The following is a 21,318-nucleotide window of genomic DNA, read 5'->3' on the forward strand; positions in this document are numbered from 1 at the left end:
GTAACTGTAGTTAGTAACCCTGGATACTAATATGTCTCTCTTTTATATAGATTTTATATGTCAGAACCCGAACGGCACCAAGTAATAGAGGTTTAAATTGTTGTTGAATGTTGGAGAATAAGGATTAAAAATGCAGAATGATATTAACAGCAGCTAATAAAGCAGTTCTCAGTGTGATTGTTATTGGAAGGTGTAAATTAAGGGTTCTAACGGCATTAGAAAATGTGTAGGTATGCATCATTAACTATACTATGATCAGTAGTAACTACCCACACAGTCTTTGTAGTTCTCTTCAAAAGGATTGGAGTGCTGTAGCCCAAATAACAGCCATGTCCACTGAGACCAGCACTGAGTAGAAGCAACTATTTGGCTGATCGGTCCATATTCCGGGCCATCCCTCCCCGAGAGGATCAGTCCCTGGGAAACCTCTGATAACTAAAGCAATCAATTGAAATGTCCTTCATGCTAAGTTTTCCATTTTGCATTTGTAGTGAACCGTACGCTCTCTCTGCCCCTCCATTTATCTGTCCCCATGGATTTTCACATACAGCTGTTGGAAAAAATTGGGCTACATATTTAGTGCTGAATCCATCGTTTCTATGCAGGGGAATCATTTTTAATATAGATGTAATTTGGTCAATTTTGCCTGTCACTTTAATATCGATATCATATTCTCCAGCTCACAGTCTCTGCTGTTAATGTAATTGAGACAAATTGTCACGATTTGCCGGGTTTTTATATTTTCTCTTGTAAAAGTGCGGTGAAGAGCAGTGTGCTCATTTGTCTGCATGATGTTTCTATCTGCTGATATGAACACTTAATCATTTTTTAATTTCAAACTTTATTTATCAAAGGGAGACTCACTGAGCGTGCATTTATGTCTTGTGACCAACACAGGGATGAAATAAGAGAGGAAAGCAGCTTTCATATGCACAGGCCTTCAATGGAGCTGTATGACCCTGAAGACCCAACAGCACTCTCTGGAGAAATAAAGCTAAACAAAAAAAAGTACACCATACTACCCAGTTGGCTTTGGATATTAACACTGTTAACAAGGCCATTTTCATAAATCAGATTCTGACCAACAGATGGAAGGTGGATATTGTTTCCTAGGCTCAAACATTAGGAATGAAGCCTGTACATCAGTCTGCCTGTGCATGTTATTGCATTTGCCTAGATGTAACATGCGTGACTTTGTCTCAGTGTGAAATCAGAGAGCTCATCATACTTGCTTCCTATTTACAAGCATTGAATGTCAAATACCCCGTATGATTGTTTTTTGGGGGGCTGACTTGTACCAGTCTACCAGTTGCAGTAAATGCTGAGGGGAAATAGCTTATTTTCCTCTCTGTTTCATCATCCCTCCTCTGTGTCCTTTTAATGCGTCTCCATCTTTACAGTGCAGCTTGCAGACACGATATGAGAGAGGCAAAACACACAAAAAAAAAACGTATTTGATTGATGTTAGGCGTGTGCTTTAATCTAAAGAAGTGCTACTTCACCACTGCATCCTCACTCTGAAGTGTTTGAGCTGTGCTGCTCTGCCTCTATGAAAACCAAGAGGGAAGCAGAATGTAGATCAATATCCCAGAAACACACCAGAGACATTCTATTTTATTAAACATTTTCCCATTAAGGCGGTGGTGTGAGTGTTGTAGATCATCCCAACCAAGTCGTAAATCACAGAGAGACAGTGGTATTGGAAAGAATGGGCAGAATCAGAGGAGATTACAGAGAAACAGGAGATATTTGGTGTTTGTGCTGCTGGGAGCCTTGTGTATCTTGTTCTTATATTATCACAGATTTCAGCTGAGGGATTGGTTTCTTGGAAGTGTGGCATCAAAAGCATAGTGTTCATCACCACATAACACACATCGTCATGTCACCTGTTTCTAATCTTATTCAGGACAGACTGAAGTAACATTGTTTTTTTAGCATAACCGGACTTATCTCCACAGTGCTGTGCAGTTCTGTAGTCAACCCCATTGATCTTTCTTCTAATGTCAAACTAATAAATGCATAGAATTTAGAAAGAGCTACCTGCCCAGAGCTAAATAGTAGACAGCCTAAGTTAGAGACTACATGGTGCACAAAGTGAACATTATATCAAAATATCCGGATATATCCCTCAAGAGTTGGTGAAACTCAAAAGACAGCAAATATTGGGCTTTCATCGGTTGGCCAGAAACATGACTCCTAATGAATGCTAATGTTTCTCCCTGTCTGCTGGATGTGTGAATCCCAGTCCAATTATTACTACTTTAACAGGACACACCCATATATTGATGTTACATTACAATATATAGTGTATGAAAATGCACCACAGCCTGGCATGAAATCACTTCCACAACAGTTCCAATGGAGTTTGCTCTGCTCTCAGTTGGCGTTGACATAGAAATCCAAAGTAAGAGAATGCACATAGACAGTACTGAGAAAAGGATCTGCTATTTGCTCAACAATCCTCCATGTCCTTGAATACTGAATGACACATTACTGCAGATTTGTTCTGTCCTCAACAGTTTTGTCAATAATAAACTTCCATACATAAATAGCTGTTTGCTAAAGGAGAGCAAAGAGCTCCTCGACTTTTAATCCAGAGCTGTTGTAATGTTTGAATTGGTCATTTTTGCTGTGATTTTTTATTTCCACCTATTAAGAAAAGAAAAAATTTTTTTTTTTCTGGTGCTCATATTCACAGGAGTTCAGAACAAGATAGCAGGTAGGGGTTCAGTGCATTGCCAAGGGCTGCATCAACACAACAGATGGCTGTTGCTGGGATCGAATCTGTTACTGTTTGGTTCCAGGGTGTTCTCCTCAAGCACTGAACCACCGTGCCACCCAGTTCAGATTGTACTTTGTTGGAGGCCGTTTTCTAAAGCAGATGGAAGGTGGCTGTAATTTCGTAGGCTTGAACGTGAGAGAGCAAGCTGGTCGATCTGCCTGTACAATTTGTTCTGATAGTATCCTGCTCATTTCCTTTGTGCTAAGCAGTTATTAATCAAGTCCTGCCAGGGAGAATTTATTTAGAAAGCCCTTTAAGAAAACAGAACCGTTATGAAACACTGTACAGAGAACAAATAATTAAATGCAGATAAGAGAGAAGAAGAGGCAGGAATAAGAGAGACAGACTTTTATGCTAACCATTTTGTCAAGAAAAACCCCTTACATCCCCTTTTCCATGACTCAAATCTCCTTTCTTCTGTTTAATATTCATTTGGATAAAGCAACAATTTGAAATCACTGCACTCATTGTAAGTCTAGATGAGATTGTCTGAAATGTAAAATGCATCTCCATTACTTTTGGAATTATGTTGATTTTATTTTTGTGCCATTTTTTCTTGTGCACCCTCCAAAGATGTGGGAATAACAGGACGGAGATTCAATGCCTCTGTATAATCATAGCATCTTTGTTATTCATATCCATCTTTTCACAGCAGTCTAATCCACATGCATATTCAATGCGACGCGGACAATCAGAGGTTCTGAGCAGACAACATACTCAGGTCCGCAGGGAAGTTGTTCCCTGCTTCCTCTGTGCTGTTTGTTGACAGCAGCTTGATGAAAACGGTGATAGTGCTAAATTCTATCACAGAGCATAAAGCAGTGCGGCAAATAAAAACATTTTCTGCTCACATAAATTACATTTTTTTTCCGCATCACAATATTGCATCAGTATCTCAAAAGGGCATACAATATTGTTAAAATGATGTCCCACTGATGCAAGCCGGTCCTACTGCCTTGTGGATTTAATCACTGCAGATGCCAAACTCCTGTTAAAATGACAGGCACAGTATAAAACTGGTACTTTTTACAGTGTGTCATGTTAGCCTGGGTGACTAGATCTGAACACATTCATTCTTTCAGCATGATTATTTTATTATATTTGGCAATGGTTTTTGGGACTGGACAAAAAAAAATGTTTAAAATTTGTCTTAACATCTGTCTTCCAAACATCTTCCATAGCATTAGATTCAAATACAGCTGTAAACGAATCACTTTCATGTGGCTTAAGGAGTGCTGTTGCTACTTGATCAGTCAACTACTGTGGATGCACAAGTAATTAAGGTTCGTACTCAAGCTCTGAGGCTACAGTTGAGTATTTACTTACAGCAGTTTGAGCTGCAGTTCTCTATCCAGGCATTAGTGTTGTTAGATTTGTGAACAAATCTTTGTTTTTGAACAATTCTTAAAGAGGGCCGGGTTAACTCCATTTGCAAGCGGGGGTAAATCCAAAATCCTGCTTTTGTGTGGTACATGCACAGTTATGCATAAGGACGTTTTCATGTGTACCATGCCCGATTTTGTCTACCTTCCTCCCCACTCACCCACCACTCTGCTTTCACATTAGTAATGTTGTTTCATTCCCAAGTACAGTTTATTTTTTTCCTATTCGGACCCTGAGACACACATTAATAATTATAGAATTAGATGATCTTCTCTCTCATGGTCTTTTTTTGCTTATGTAAGTCATATAGATACGTCAGTATTACATTAAGACTTTCATAACCAGTTAAAATCCTTGCAGTTGCATTAAATGGCAGTCCACCTATGAGTTTTGATAAAGTTGTTTTTCACGCCTGATGCAAACTGTACCCAAGTACCACTTTTTAAAGTAGTCCCAGGCATGGATCTGTTCTTCTTATCACTATGAAACCTCCAGGCTTATACCATTTTCACAGAATCACATGATTGAAAACAAACAAGGCCTTGGTTTTACCTCAGTTGTCTTGCCTTAAACAAAACTCTCTTATTGAAAAACTATTTAAAAAACTCTTCTTTGCAAAATATCTTCCAGTTTTGGTCGCAGTATCAAAATACATCAATGTGGGGAAGAGGGTGTGTGACACTAAGTTCCTAAGGAAATGGAAATAAATGTTTGTTTTGATGTTTGATTAAAAAAAAAAACATTAAAAAGAAACCTAAACATGTATGTTTCTATTTGTTTTTTCTTTTACTCTACTTTCAAATACTCTTCTGTCACCTTGTAATTCGTGTAATTCTACAATTTGTGTTGTAGGTTCTACTGTTAATATTTGTTGAGTACTTTTATTTTGACATTTCTGTATTAGAGATGTCACATTCTTTAGAGGCTGGCTTGTCCTCATTGGATAATTGACAGATTCAGCCATATTGTAGTGTCTGTATTAGCGGAGTGTTTTCACATTCTCTACAGTCCCCTGATGCCCAAATGTGTTGGTTAAATCAAGTGCAGAGTTTTTGGTGAGTCAGCTCTTGTTGCCATTGCTATCATTTTTTCTTGTGTGTCCTGAGCCTGATTTAATTTACATAATGTTTAACAAACCTTAATCTTTCCTTTTATTGTTGACTTGCAATGGGTACAATCACGTTGTTAGAATTGATTCAGAATATAAAAGTAAAGCAAATGAAGCTTTAAACATTTGTTATTTGGTCCATTGTTAAGGCGAAGGCAGTGAAGGTTTATAGACTGGATATTTATTACAGTTGACTTCTGAAGTTATGTGCACTATCTTCAAATGTGATTCAACTGTGAGACACTATAACCTTAATTATTTGGACTTTTACTTTTGAAGTTTTGCAGTATAACCTCATCCATTTAGCACATGAGACTGTAGTGTGTGGACTGACCTCTCTCCCATCACTTGTGTTACACCATGAGTAAGCAAAGCCTTTTGAGGAATCCTTCATGCTTGCTTACAGGTCATATTAACGACTAAGCCCCCTGCTTTCAGAATAACTAAACTACTCACAGCAAGTACTCAGTTACGATGTGAGTGCCTTCACAGTGATGGTGTGAGTGTTTGTATACCTGTTTCTGCTGCTTCAAACCATTTTGCAATAAAGGCTCAATTTTGTGCGGCTTGGCTCACATTACAATCTGAATTGCTGGTATTCTGGACCAAATCATATCTTTTAAGACTCATTTTCTGGGAAAACATCCGATAACAGCATCACTCATGTTCCCCTACTGCTAAATGCTCCCACCTGCCAGCCTTCATAAAAAAACAAAAAATCTGGCAACCCATTAGCCAACAATAAAGTAATGCAGGGCGGGGTTCCAGCAGCGCTGGTTACATTTGGCAGACCTGTGTCCTGCTCTCCACCAAAGCAGGTGATGCACCCCGGAGCGCATTGCTCAAATAAGCAGAGTGTCTGAGAGGCTGTCTCATCACTGTGCACCAGATGTACAAGAGCTTAAAGATATGCTACGGGAACAAGTTTGCCAAAACCAATTGCAGGAATGTTATTTTCCTTCTGTTGTCATGAAATACAAACTGCTATCTGATCGCAGAACTCACACTGAACCATGAAATGTGAGTGCAAAGGCTTAGGCTGCAAAATTGGTATGTGTTTCTTTATGTGCATGGATGGATATGTGTTTATGTCTCTACATATATTTGCTGCAACAAACAGCCCATCAGCTTTCATGCTGCCATTTAAAAAACAAACTAACATCTGTATGCGTATCCCTGATTGTTGTGTTCATTATTTGAAATTTGACATTTAGGTTAGTTCCCTTTACCATTTCATGATATTTTCCTCTTTCCCAAACAAAGAAATGAAGCATTAGCCATGTCTCCTGCTACATCTCCTCATTTCCCCAGCTTAATTGAAACTGGTGTGCCCTATGTGTGTTACCTATTATATTTCCAAACCATAACAAACAAATCATTTACAAATACTCTTTGCCCTGAAGCTAATTTAAAGGCGCCAGCTTCACTTCTTTTATCTCAACACATAGAACAAGTTTTCCCTGGGAGTCTAGTGATAGAAGTAAAGTCATCTGCAGTATTTATTTGGTCTAACCCCCTCACATAGATTAAGCTTCAGAAGCTGCCTCTTGGCAATTAAATTTGTCAAAGGGCAGCAGAGAGCACTCTGTCAGAACTGTTCCAATAATTGCAATTTAAATGAATATGGATTCAAAAATGTTGACAACACATACCCAGTTGTTCTGTAACTTGGGACTGATTTTCTCCTGTCATATCTCCTGGTTTGTTTTCTTTTCTCCTTGGATGGACAGGAACCTCATTAACTATTCTCTTTCTCTCTGTTTACAGACACATAGAGAACTGGACGGGATTGCAGACTCTGAGAGATGTCGATATGGAGCTCTACACTGGTCTACAGAGACTGTAAGTGTTGATCATCCGGAGGGGAGTGAGGGGAGACCTGTCTGCATTTCACTCCTACTGTGTTGCAGATTTGGAAAAGGACGGTGGGATCTGTACAGCTGTTAATCCCTGTTTTCCATCAGGTAGCCTTCCTGCTCACTGCAGAGAGGCCAATGGTTTTCTCCTACAGATGACAGCAGTAATTCAGCTCAGAACACAGGTGACCGAAGCTGCGGCACCGGGGAGGCATCAGGATTTAATGTCTGATACTTCTCTGAATGGGACACATTCTGGGCTAATTCTCAGAGGAGATGACAAGGTGTTAGTCAGGGCGTGTAGAGAGCAGAGGGAGCGAAGGGTGTGCTTCTGATCCTAACACAAGCTGATGTTTAAACAGGCTTTTAATTCTCGACAGTCACACGCCGGTGGAACATCCCCTTCGCTTTGCTTAGCCACTGATCAAATAATGCTAAAAAGCAGCAGGGAAAATTAAATTAGGAGTCCCTGCTGTAGCGTTTTTTTTTTTAATTCTCATCTCTTCACTTGTTAAAGCAATATTACACTTCTTTTCTGCTTTGCTACCCAACACTATGAGGCGACATCCTTTATATTCCTCTCACCCCTCCACTCCTCCCTCAGCCACTGCCTCCCGACCACCTCTTCCTCTTAATTTTTTTCTCTCTCCATGCAGAGAACCGTATTTTCCTTTGCCCTCCAAAGTCAGAGCTGGCCTCTCCCCTGATCCCCTTGATCCCTCATCAGGGAGGCCAAGTGCAATACCTCCACTAAATTAGCATTTTTCTCATTACCACAACCTCTCTCCTGTCTGGGGACGCTGGCTCCTCCCTGGATGGATTCGGGCCTTCCCAGGGAAGGCTGTTACCTGGTGTGATACTGCCTTGTGGGGCTCTTAGCAGTATGAAGAGATGAGGGAGGAAAAGTCCTTCTGGGATATCTAACATCACCTTGTTTTACATTTTACCTCGTTCATCATTGAATCAAATGAAAAAGGACGCAATAATTCATCAAAATAAACAGTGGCTTGTTGTACATATTGTAAAACTGCAGTTCTCCAGAAAAAGAAGCCTACTGCTTTCCTCATCTGTTATTTTCACTGAGAACCACAATAGATGACTGCAAATTCCATGAAAAGACCAAAACCAACAGTGTGTTAGTGTGTGTCTCAATATTTTCCGACTTCCCGGGCCTTTTTGTGGCACTCACCCCCAAGCCCATTGGTTCCCACTGGGGTAAGGCATCTTTAAAACCAGGTCACAAATGTAGACTTTAATTTGAAAAGAACATCTTAAAGTGTAATTCCGGTGTAAAATCCTCCCATAGTCTTTTTCAGCACTTACAAACATCAAATAAGCCATCGAGACAACTATTAACAGAGAAATCCAGGAGAATCGCTATAACAGCCGGATGTGGCTAACACTGACTTGCTCAGGGCAGTACGGGGAAGGCATTCAAAGGGCTTTTTTAACCATTAGTATTTCTCAAAATAACACCAAACCTCTGCAGTAGCATGATAAGAAGTGGATAAAACGAAGCACAAACAATGTAGTTAGCGTACCTGGAGTTTATTTAAAGTGTTTTGAAAGACTCAGGGTGCACTCACACTGTCCTTCCGCACCGCGCCCCGGGCTTTAGGGTACTTGTCCCCCCCTCCCTCTCCCCCCGCTGGCTAGCCCGTTTGTACTCACACTGCCTGGGCCTCGCGCGAATGCTTCTTGCCTGTCCATACGTCATACGTGATGCGTCTCTTTGTTTACAAATCTTTCCATAGACCTCAGAGTTTTTGTGCGTCTTGTCGACTGTTTTTGAATATTTTCATCCGACCAAATCTGCAGTTAACACTCCACCTCTGCATCACACCAACGTGAACCTTTCGCCGCCATTGTTGTTGTTGTTAAATGTCAGCGCATGGTCCGTCTTTCTATGTCTGAACAGGCGCACATAAATGACGTGAGAGCCGCCGTAGGCGTCGTGCTTGTGCTCGTACATGTGCGCATGCTCGTGCTCGTACATGTGCAAACGCGCTCTACAAAAGCCCACCTCTCTCAAACGGGCCGTGGATGGCCAGCTGGCGCGGAGGTGTGGAGCGGTTGCACTCACACTGGTCAAACGCACTAGGCTCTACCCGAAAAACCTGTTTTGGCCCGGCAGTGTGAGTGCGCATTCACATACTCGTAGTTAAGTCCATTCAAGTTGATTACCAAATGCAATCCAAAAGGAAGGAGCCCGTTGGTGCTTCGTTTTATGTGTAAGGAGTCTTATCATGCTTCTTCAGAGGTTTGGCGTTTTTTTTAGCAATATTAGTGGATAAAAAAGTCGTTATTATCTCTTCCCCGTAATGCCCCAAGCTACTCAGTGTTAGCCACGTTCGACTGATAGCAGCTCTCGGGATTTTCTCTGTTAATAGTTAACGAAAGAAACTGTCTCGGTTGCCTATTTGATGCATGTAACTGCCGAAAAAGACCATGGGATGATTTTGTACCGGAATTACACTTTAAACAGCTGGGAAATTAATGTTGTAATGTTTTAAGCAAAACATACTCAAACAGAAGTAAACATACATTTGGGACTATTTCCAGCTGCAGATCAATACACATTGGGTGCACTACTTGAGTCTACAGAATTTACAGCAATGGGATAATGTAGCATATGTGGGGTTGAGTCACAATAAATACAACAGGGCCCTAATTCACTTTCCCTCCATTGTGGCAATCCATAGACAGAAGAAAAATTACAGTGAAGGGGCAGTCAACAAGAGAGAGCTGCAAGCCGCAAACAGCTGTTTCCAAGCTTCTCTCCCTGCTGATTTTGACAGAGAATCATTCATAAATTCAAATAAAGTTTAATGCTCTGCTAATGCTACGCTCTTATTAATGATCAGAAAAATAAGTGTATTATTTGATTTTGAAACAGTAACCTTATGTTATTTCTGGGGCTATGCCATGGTTAAACCAATTAATGGAACTTTTTTATAACCAAACTTGAGCTCTATGACAGAAGACCAAGATATATCAGGCTTAGTTAGTGAGATAAATTCATAATTTTAATGGCATGTGTTTCAATATGAACAATAGATAATATAACCAGACTCATCCCTGTCATTTTGGTGCATTATTGTGCTAACATACATTTGCTCATTTTATTTTAGGTAGTCCACCAAAATTTTCGCAATGCATCTTTGATTCGATTTTTATCTTGAGGAATTTTTGGTGGCATTGCCCCTTTATTTGAGAGAGAACAGTGCAGAAATGGGATTCAGAGAAAGGTATGACATGCAACGAAGGCCCCAAGGCTGCAACTGAACCTTGTTCATTGTGGTTTTATGACATGCGCCACTTTGTATTCAAGGCAATCCTTTATGTTGTGTTTTATCTCATTCTATCTGGACGTTATTTTTCAACGTAGTTCAAGGACAACCTTTAAGTGTGTTTAGTGAAATGCATTGGCCTTTCAGTTGGTTTTTAGTGTGTTTTGGAAGCCTAAATGACACAAAGATCGCAAAGGTCCTGTATTATTGCTACTCATTTTAGTCAAATGGGTTTTGGTCCGGCCTCCAGCATCAAATCCCTGCTGTTTACAAAGAAGATTGTGTTTAACATAATTCTCATTACTGCTGGGAGGATAATAACCAAAGCTCAACAGTCATCCTTGTACATTTTTGTGCTAATTTCTATGGTCTAAAGTTATTGTTGGTAGTGTTCGGGGGAATCCATCAAAAGGTTTCCAAGGGTCCCACTTTAGGAACTTTTGGGTGATGAAATGGGACATCTCAGTCAATCCCCATAGTAATCTGACTTCTAGAGGGTAATTGGCACCAACAGCTAAGTATAATCGGCACAATGCATTACGAGGCGATCGCTGAGGATGTCAAAGACTTCTTTTTAGAGAAAGACATCTGTGATTACAAGATTAGAAGTCATTACCATTGTAGCTCATAACAGCGGTGCCCAAACTGGGTCTCTGGGAATTCCAGGACTCCTTGTGAGGATTCCATGGGGTCCCCAGCAAAATGAGGATTAGTTTAATTTCACAGTTATTTCGCTCCATAGAAGTTAACACAATGTGTTAGAATGCATGCTCTGATCTGAGGTTTTACTCGCTTTACGGTAAAGACAGTTCACAAATCTTTCATCAAATGGCGGTTCAAAATAAATTTCCATTTCAGTACCGGCTCCGCAGGGTGTACACATGCAGAATGAAGTTGAACTAATTGGAATAGATATGGACTTGTTACAGTGAAACAGTGAAATATCTCAAAATTCACAATTTAAAACTGGTTTATTTGCTCTTTTATTCAGTCCATAACATTTTCAAAGGGGAAAAGACACAGTTAAACATAACAGTGAGGTGAATCTTCTAAAAAACTGACCAAAGAGAGGTACCTGTCAAGATGAGCAGGGAAGCACAAGCACAATGAAATACAGCAATTATAAGGAAGGCAAATGGAAAAAAATCTAAATGGCCTTGGTACATGATGATCATAACACTGTAGCACTGTGTGTATGTGTTTGTTTGTGCCCACCCTAAGAAGGAAATAAATGTTTTTGTCTAGTTGGTTTCTTTACAATTTAATTTGTATTTTATCATTCTTCCATTTCAGAACTATCATGAATTGCAACCTAAGGGTGATCCAGGCTCGAGCGTTTGCTCAGAACCCACACCTACGTTACATGTGAGTACATATTCTATCTCTGACAACCATGTTTCCTGTGCCATCAAACGATTTATTATGATCTGTAACGTTTGAGAGATTCTAGCATATGACTTTAGATGAATTAGTGTGAACGGAAGATGATGCAGTTGTAAGAGACTGGCTTTGGGAAAACTGTGGAGCTACCATTACTGTCACAATAGCTGCACATCTTAAATGAGATATCCATTATTTTCCTTGGATAATTGGATTCCTATCTGCGCTGGTTCTTTGTACTATGGTAGAGAAACATGCCAAAGACGCAGTTCCATTAAGTCTGCACTCACCAAATGGACAATTTGTCCAGGAGGCCGAGCATCAGAGAGCTGTGCGAAGAGAAAAGTAATTTCTTTAACAAAGGCTGATGTGTCACCGTATGACAGCCTGTTATTCCCCAATTTTCCAGGAGTAAACACAGTGAGGAACTCAGTCACAGTCTTTTACCTGAACACATTGCCATTTGCAATTTCCAGTTGTCAGCTGAGAGGCAGTTTGGTCTCGCTTTTCTTTTGTGTATGACTGCTGTTAGACATAAATCTGTGTTTGTGTGTGTGTGTGTGTGTGTGTGTGTGTGTGTGTGTGTGTGTGTGTGTGTGTGTGTGTGTGTGTGTGTGTGTGCGTGTGCGTGAGTGTGTGCGTGTGCGTGAGTGTGTGTGTGTGTGTGTGTGTGTGTGTGTGTGTGTGTTCAATATTTGACAACTCAAAGGCATAGGCTTTTTTCAAGTGGGGTACTTATCTATAGTCAGTGTATTACCTAAAGTAGATGAAGGTTAGCATGCTTCCAGTTTGGTGACAGGTGTACAACACAGAGGCTCCTGTGGATAGGGATAGTAGCTGAAACAAAACATACTTTAGTCAGTTTAAAAGGCCCACATACAAAAATTAATATCAGTTTAAGTGTACACTATATTTTACTTTACCTACCTTTTCCTCAACGTATTCCTATGCATAAGCACAACTGCGCCATGTACTGTATTATGCCGCAGACGTGCTGTTGGAGGTGAAAATTAATATGAAAATTAGTGATTATGACACTGATGATTAAATACTGTTAATTGTGGACACAAGATGATCCCTTTATGAGCCGGAGTACAAAACAAGAACTTATGCAGAGGGAGACTGAAAGGCCAGAAGAGAGAGAGAGGGGAAACTTCTGCATAAACTGGAGGTAACTGTTGTCGGACAGCAAGGTAAAGTGATGAAATGATTCTAAATATAGCATACTTTTTTTTTAGCTTTTCCTGTTGTTTTTTTTAGATAGCTAAAATATGTTTAGTGCTTCCTCTGTCCATGAGTTATTTACACCTGGGGTCTGTGCTTTTCTGTTTCTATTTGATTTGAGTTACCTGCTTTGGTCAACATGGATTGTTTTTAAAAATGCCTTGACACAGCAGCCTCTGTGTCATGACTCCTGTCTGCTTCTCCAAAGTGACGCCGTGCATCTACCGTAGGTAATACAGGGACTATGGATAAGTACCTCATACAACCCCACGCCTATGCCTTTAACACAGAAAAGTTTAGTCTGATTATGCTTTTTTTCCATCTCACAAACTGACTTTTGGGCGTTGGAGTATGTGTGTATGTCCCTTTTGTTGTGCATGCATTCAGACTGTTTTGAAGTAAAGTTAGCATAGCTTGTTTCTTTATCTATTTAGGTGGTTGAGTGGGCTAATCAAGCTCATCAACATTTAATGAAAGTTTTTTAAATCCCTCCTCCTCTTTAATTGTCTCTCCATAAGATGGATTTACTAACACAGGACTGAAAACAAATAAATGATTGTAACCTTCTCAACTCTGCCTCCCTCCGTCTTACTAAACATAATTACTGTGCAGTGTTAGGAGAAGAAAAAAAGACAAGGTGAGTTAGTGACAGTGCTTTTACTTTTGTTCTCACCTGCAGTGTAACGGTAAATAAAAGTGTGAAGTTAGTTTGTCTGCTATAATGCACACAAGTACAGCAAATCCAAGAATAAAACTTTAACTAGTTAACTATGACTTATTTAAAGATCTCATATGATATGAAATTCTCTTTAGATTCAGGCTAAAATGTGATAAATGCTGTTCTACAAATAGAAAAAGATAAATTTAATTACATCAGTACATCATCGCTTTTCTCTCATGGAGGCATTTCCATTGTCACCAGTGAGAGCCCCACCCCAGACATTTCACGACAGCCTCCTTTTGTGGTCTCATTAATGCAGATGAACTGTTGCTAGGTGACACCAAGGATGATGATGTCAAAGAAGATTAATTATTATGCCTAAGCTTAGCCTCAGAAGGCCGACCTCATTGATGTCTGTGTCAGACAGGGCTGCTCAAAGCCGGGGCCACCAAATGCTCAACTGGTTGTTCCTTTGTGAGACGAATTGAAGCTGTTCTCTTCATCCCATATTCAGGCTCAATCGGACATGTTAAAGATACCATCAAGTAAACCTGATCACTGTAATCCCCCTCTCAGTTACACACATTCATATTATTCTACTCTGTATTTTAATACGTGTCATGCATTACCCTAAAATCCAGAGATGAGTTAACCTTTTTACAATTCCATTTCTCTTGTCTCGAAGTCAATGGGTTTTGGTTAGATGCCTGAAATAAGGTCTGTGGTTAACACAAGTTCAAGATATTTTCACATTTGTTCCATCTACAACAAAAAAAACAGCAGTAATTTCCCCACTCAGAATTCTGAAGCTTTTGGCGATTGCTAACAAGTGGCTAAATGAAACTACAGAGGTTGTTTAAGACCTTAAACTCCATAGTAAGCTTAGTAGTGGTGGTGATATTGTAGTCATGCGACTATGGTGTGGTGTAGTGCAGGCTATTCTCATTCCCGGTTTGTGATGATATATAAGTAATGCACCAAAAATGTTAGCAGCTACTGTAACTAAGCACAGCAGCCCTGTCATGTGGAAGTGTTGTGTATGGGGCTGTAATCACATCGGATAATTAGAAATCAGCTTCCAAACCAACAAAGAACATATTAGCTGGTTCCATGATCATTTGTGGTGACTGCGGATAATGTTAATATCTTGATAAGATGCATCATTGTACTGATAAGTTAAACACTGGTGAACACCACAAAAACATCAATCCAATGTGTTATCTTACAGTGGATGTGATGGTGTTGATAAATATGAACTCCTCATAAATGGGGAGATGTGTTCCTAAGTTTATAGTAGGTTGTCTGAACCAATCCGGACTGTGACGTTTTACTTACATTCACTATAACCAGCAATAGTTGATGGAAGTTCAGAGGAAGTTGAACAAACAAACAAAGGTCAAAAAGGTAACACCTCAATAATTCAACCAAAACTAAACAAAGTTTTTACATTACCTATTCATACTCAAATGCACACCACAACACTGACATTCAGCCCAACAGATGAAGAAACAGCACAAGTACAGTAAAGCTTATAAGCTTTATACCAGCCTGGATTTTCTGACTAAAACATCTGCTTACTTCAGTAGAAATGAACTGAGCTATATTTAATAACAGCCTTGTCAAATCATCAGTGCTGTAATTATGAGGTGACCCTATGGGCCCACTTTATTTTATTTTAGCCCAAAATAAAACTAATAACAGTATACCCAATCTCGAGGGAGTACTTTGTTGTGATCAACAGGATTTTGGTGCATAAAGGAGGTGCAGAGATTGAATCCACGTAGCAGACAGTATGCTCAATAGCCTTATATCCTGCTGATGTGTCCTTGAGCAAAATACAGACCCTCTAATTTTCAAGACAACTCCACGAGAGCATCGGCTGAGAGTCATAAAGGTAAATATACATTGTGCAAGCCAAAACAAAGCTCCAGACAGTGAATAACTCTCCAGTATTAAAGTTGTGTAACATACACTCATGAAACAAATATTTGAGCAGCACTCTGAATTAATGTGGTTGGAAGATGTAAACAGGAAATCAACAAATTGTTATATTTGCTGCTTGCTGATACTTTTGCTGTCTGTCAATGCTGACAACCATTCTGTTTACCATTAGTGTTACAAACTGAGATTCCGAGACCAAAGTTATTGGAGTCAGGCCAAAACGCATGGATTTACCTTATCTGGGACCATTTCTGTGTCCCACACAAACGATCACTCTGAAAAGTGAGCCCTACATTCTTTCTAATGTCCAGCAGGGGGCGACTCCACTGGTTGCAAAAAGTCAGTTTGTATAGAAGTCAATGGGCAAATCCTATCCAATTTCCCACTGGATTTATTACCTCAGAAAACATTTTCCCAATGAGTCTATGGTCTCAATGGCTAGCTTGCTGAGAGTTAGATGAGAAGATGATCACCACTCTCAAGTGTGTATGCGAAATATAAAGCGTTGCTTAGCATAAAGAAACTGAAGGAAATGGCTAGCCTGGCTCCCTCGCCTACCACCTCCTCTAAAGTTCACTAATTAAAACTCCAGTCTTGTTTGTCTAAACTGTACAAGTGTAAAAATGTCACTTTGTGTTTTTATGGCGGGCTTATGTGCCAGACTAATTCTCGGACTTGATGTCACTGTGAGGTTGCCAGAAAATCAGCGGAGACTAAGTGGCAGGAACTCTGAGGCCCAGACACTAAAGCCCCTTCACACAGCCTGTTCAATGTGGGGTCGTTGTTATTCTGGGGGGGACAGAGCTGCTGCATGTTTAAGCTGACAGGGTGGGTAGTCTCAGCAGAGGAACTAGACATAGTAGTTATGCGTTAGTCAACCCACAGCAGCGTCAAAAAGTGACAAAGCAGCGTTCAGAGTAAAATCTTGTGAGTGCAGGAGTCCAACTTCTCACTCACTCACACTATGCACGACAGTGTTGTGTTACATACATTATGTCACGCCTCTTTTGCTTCCAGAATACTCGCTGCTATGTGGCATTTTGTTGGCAAGTAGCCATGGTATGAGTGGGATAATAATGCAGAAAGCGCCTTCTACAAGAAATCTTCTTAGGTTTAGGCAACAAAACTCTTTTCCCATGTGTGCAATAATAGCCTCCAAGTTTGTACAGTCCATTTACATTTAGGTGGCATTATTCCTTACATAACATGCAAAGATATAATAAAATGGTCTTAATGAGTAAAAAATACTGAAACATTAATAAAGGTTGTTTTTTTCCAAATATTTTTGGTTTTTTTCCTATATCAAAATTGAGAAATATCTGCTGTAGCAGCTTCTTCAGACATTAGAAAATGTTGTCTCAATAATGTGTTTGTACCTTAAGTGCAAATGAGTCAGTTTATTATTATTAAAGTGATTTCCTTTTCTTTTCAAGCCATTTTAAAATATTTCTTTGTGTTTTTCATCTTTAAAGAGACCACTAATCAAGTAAATATATTACCATGTTTGTCGCAGTGGTACCGATGACTCAGCAGCAAATCCCATCTCACCAATTGTTGTGGCTGGAGAAACTGATGAAACAGCCTTGAACCTCTTAAGTACCATATGGGGACATTAGAGGAACAATCAGTCATATCTTGCACGGAGAATGACCATAATCAGTGGCAATAAGTCCACAGTTACATCAATGGATGTAGACCTGTCAAGCTGCCTTGTCTGTACTCCCTATTTTATTTCCAACCTCTGCTCCCTGAATAACCCAAAATATGTGCCACCAAACTTTGCTCAATTTTATTTGCACATTTATTGAAGAACATACAGCTACCAGATGGCAAGGACAATGGTTCCCTTGGCAGTTTTATATTTAAATGTCACACCACAAAATAAAAATAAAATAGAACTGGGTTCAAGTAAAAGCTTTGTTATCTGCAGACTTCAGCATGATGAGAAGTCTCTAAGTGTTGTAGTTTCTACATATAACTACAGAATGTACTAGACTACACAATTACAGGCAGAACTATTTGTTAGGGTTGGACTAGATACACTGCCTGTGGCCTTATTGCATCACTGATCCTGTGGGCCCGATGAAGGGTTTAGACAACCATAATTGTCTAATTTTAGAGTAACTGAGTAGGTGTCTAATCTCCTAATGTGGCTGTTTATCATTTTTGATTAAAAGAAGTAGTTGCATTTTCCCACCCTCCATTTAGTTCCTCAATTTAGTTTTATTCAAAAAGCTTCACTTCCATGACAGGAAAGGAGCTCATGCTACTAAATCACAATGTTGCTCATTGGGGTCATTAAACAGACATTAACCGATGAGTTTAGTCACTTAAAAGATACATTTTCCACCTTTTTATGTGAATGTCGAACCAGTGTTGGTCGTAAATGTAGGCGATTCCTCAGTAGAGTATGTGACAGTGATATACATGTACAGTGCCTATAGAAAGTCATAATACCCTTTTGAAATAGTCACTTTTATTGTTTTACAGCCTAAAATGATAATACATCAAAATATTTTTTTCCCAGCGTGATTTACACATTTTGCCTTACAACATTCAAGTGAAATAGTTTTTTTCAAAATTTCTGGAAATTAATAAAAAATGAAAAACTAGAATACCAGGGTTGGAAAAGTGATAAATCCCCAGATTTAACACTTTGTGGAGGCACCTTTTGCTTTAATTAAGGCCATCAGTCTGTTTGGATATGTCTCTACCAGCTCTGTGCTCCTAGACTGGGAAATATTTCCCCAGTCTTCCTGCAGAACTGTTGGAGTTCAGTCAGATTATGTGGTGAGTGGTGATGTACTGCACTCTTCAAGTCCATCCACAGATGTTCTGTAGGATTCAGGTCAGGGCTCTGACTCTGCCCCTCTAGGACATTCACCTTCCTGTCCTTTAGCCACTGGGTTGTTTTTATGGAGGTGTGTTTTGGGTCATTGGAAGGTGAACCACCTGCCCATTTTCAAGTGTCTAACAGAGGGACAAGGGTTTTCCTCAAGAATTTGGGTGTACTGGCAGCATCCATTTTCCCTTCAATCCTGACCAACTGCCCAGTCCCCAGAAGAGGCTTCTTTCTCTGCACCCTGCCAAACATGTAGAACTTGTAAAATTGTTGTCACAGGCACAGATCGTCCAATCTCTGCCATTAAGACTTGTAACTCCTTCAAGGTCACCATGGGCCTCTTGGTAGCTTCCCTGATCAATCTTTTCCTGGCTCGGTCATCCAGTTTGGAGGGGCGGCCCGATCTGGCGAGGTTTTGGTGGTGCCATACGCCTTCCACTTCTGGACAATAGTCTTAACTACTGAGAGGGATAGTTAAAGCCTTTTAAATCTATTTATATCCTTCTCCTAACTTGTGCCTATCCACAACTTTATCCTGGAGCTCTTTTGAAAGCATCTTTCCAACCATGGTGAATTATTTGTGTTACCATACACTACTAGGAGTGGAATCATTGGAATTATTCTGAAGTAAAATAGAAAACACCACAGTTGATGTGAAGTGGAGGCCAATTAACTTGGTGTTTAATCTTGAAGGCGATTTGGTTTTACCAGAGAATGTTTATAATGGTTATTCTAAAGCGACTCATCACTTTTCCAACACTGCTTTTCTAGTTTTTCATTTTTTATCAATTTTCAAAAATTTTGAGATAAAAATTCACTTGAATATTTGGAGGCAAAATGTGTAAATCATGCTGCAAAAATATATATTTTTTCATGCATTATCATATCAGGCTGTAAAACCAAAAAAGTGACTATTTCAAAAGGGTTTCATAACATTCTATAGGCACTGTAGTTGGAGGTAAGGAAGAACTAGCTTGGGTTTTTGTCTATGGGTAACCAGGGGATATGCTCCAGATGGCGCTCAGAAACAGAACTTCCTTGTTCTCTTCGCTCATAAACTTGCTACCTTTTCAACAGCGAAAAATGGAAATCCAAAAATATGAGTGCAAAGAGTGTTATGGAGGAGGATACATTTTACAGTGTTTTGGCTGTCTTTGATATTACGCTGAACGAACCTCTCAGCAAAATGCTGAGTACATGTCCGTTCAGTTTCGCAGCAAGACAACTCCGTCTTAAAATGCACCCGTTTCATCTCAACTCAAACTAGCTGATGTTGTTGCCTGTGACTCCGCTTGTCAAGTCTCCAGCAGCTGGTTTTAGAACATAAGACACGTCAGCTGGGTGAAAGGACAGCTTTGGACGGAGGCTCAATGAGCTTGCAAGAAAAAAGAGAAAAGAAGACCGTTTCATCAATACTAGAAATGCAGCTGTAGAAAGTATCTCACTATCTCTGTCCTCATTTATATTTTATGATGCTTCAAATTATATCAAGCCTGAAAAGTCAACAGCTACAAGGGAAGTACAATGCATCGGTGTGAACTGGAAAATTTCCGAACATTGCAGACCTGCACATTGCAAGTAGTTGCAAGTTTCAAGTCGTCTCGTCACGAAAACTTCTGAACTGGGCTTAAGATGGGCTTTAACTGTGAAAGGTAAAAATTGAATAAGTAAGGCTGTGATGCATTGCTCTTGACAATGTGGAAGATAATAAAGAGTAGTTGTTGTGGTTTGGACCACAGAGCTTCTGTTGTTAATCATATTACCTGCATAAGTATAGGTGCAACTCAACCCTCGGCTACAACCTGTTTAGCTGGGTGTCAGTAGCAATGCATCCTGGAATGCAGGAATTTATTTTCTTCAGTCCACTACTTCAAATAATGAAAAAAGGTAAAGCAATTCACTACTGTGAAACTTTATAGGTTTTTAATGGAATGTTAGTACTCTTTAAAAGTGTCCTACAGTTGCCATGTAAGAATGTTTCTGTAGATGTTTAGTTGATGCTTTGTCAGAAATGGACTCTCTGTAGCATCTGATTGGCACCAGAAGCTTTCCTCATACCAACGGAATGTGAAATGGTGGAGATATAAAGGGCAAGAATCCTTGTTACACACACGCACGTGCGTAAACACACACACACATGCACGCACACACACATCTATGGTGCCACTGAAGGTGTTGTGCTGTATTATCATTGCAACCATGCCAGTAAAGGACATAATCTTGTATTAGAGCTATATTCATTTGTTTTACAGGAATTCATTGTATTAACTCATGGTCATGGGATTGTGCTGGGTAAGCTTAATAATCATTAAATCATTATTGTTTACTGCTCATTGTGGCCTCCTCCGTTTCGGTCTTGCCCATGCTTGCAGTTACAAGACGTATATGACCTTGCTTTGCTCAGTCAGTCAGGCAGAGCAGCATGCCATTGAAAAATTGTCACATAATTGTGCACCAGCAGTTTAAAATGCAATGCTTTGACTGAGGCTTGGGATGAGGACATGCATCCACATATATTTTTCCTATATGAACTTGACCATTGACCTTTTACGTAGACTGACTCTGGCCTGCTTGTTGCTCTGACCATGTTGTTCTAAATATACAATAAGGCTGATTAATAAATGAACACAGAGTGGTGCTGTTGGGAAAGCCTCCCTGAGATTCTGTTAGCCCAGGATAAATTCTAATTGTTGAAACCTTTGCTGTCTTAAAAGGGAAACATTAAGTATTTATGGTTAATCCAGTTTTTTTCGATCAGTCACACACTCTCTCCTGTCAGAATCTTTCAGTGGTCAGAATGATTTTATTTTGAGGTTAGCATTCTACAGACTGTATTTTTTTCTTTTTCTTA

At 39.8% G+C, this 21,318-nt stretch overlaps 1 protein-coding gene across 1 annotated transcript in view; it reads left to right on the forward strand.

The window, feature by feature from the left end:
- ntrk3b (neurotrophic tyrosine kinase, receptor, type 3b) overlaps positions 1-21,318 on the forward strand; it is a gene marked incomplete at both ends in the record, with an annotated part of 192,526 nt that overhangs the window by 23,124 nt on the left and 148,084 nt on the right. The window contains 2 exons of the mRNA XM_083911883.1: positions 7,041-7,115; positions 11,713-11,784. Of these exons, the coding sequence (XP_083768009.1) occupies positions 7,041-7,115; positions 11,713-11,784 (147 nt within the window). The remainder of the gene's footprint in view (positions 1-7,040; positions 7,116-11,712; positions 11,785-21,318) is intronic.

Source organism: Echiichthys vipera, assembly GCF_963691815.1.
Source record: "Echiichthys vipera genome assembly, chromosome: 1".
Classification (NCBI taxonomy): Eukaryota; Metazoa; Chordata; class Actinopteri; order Perciformes; family Trachinidae; genus Echiichthys; species Echiichthys vipera.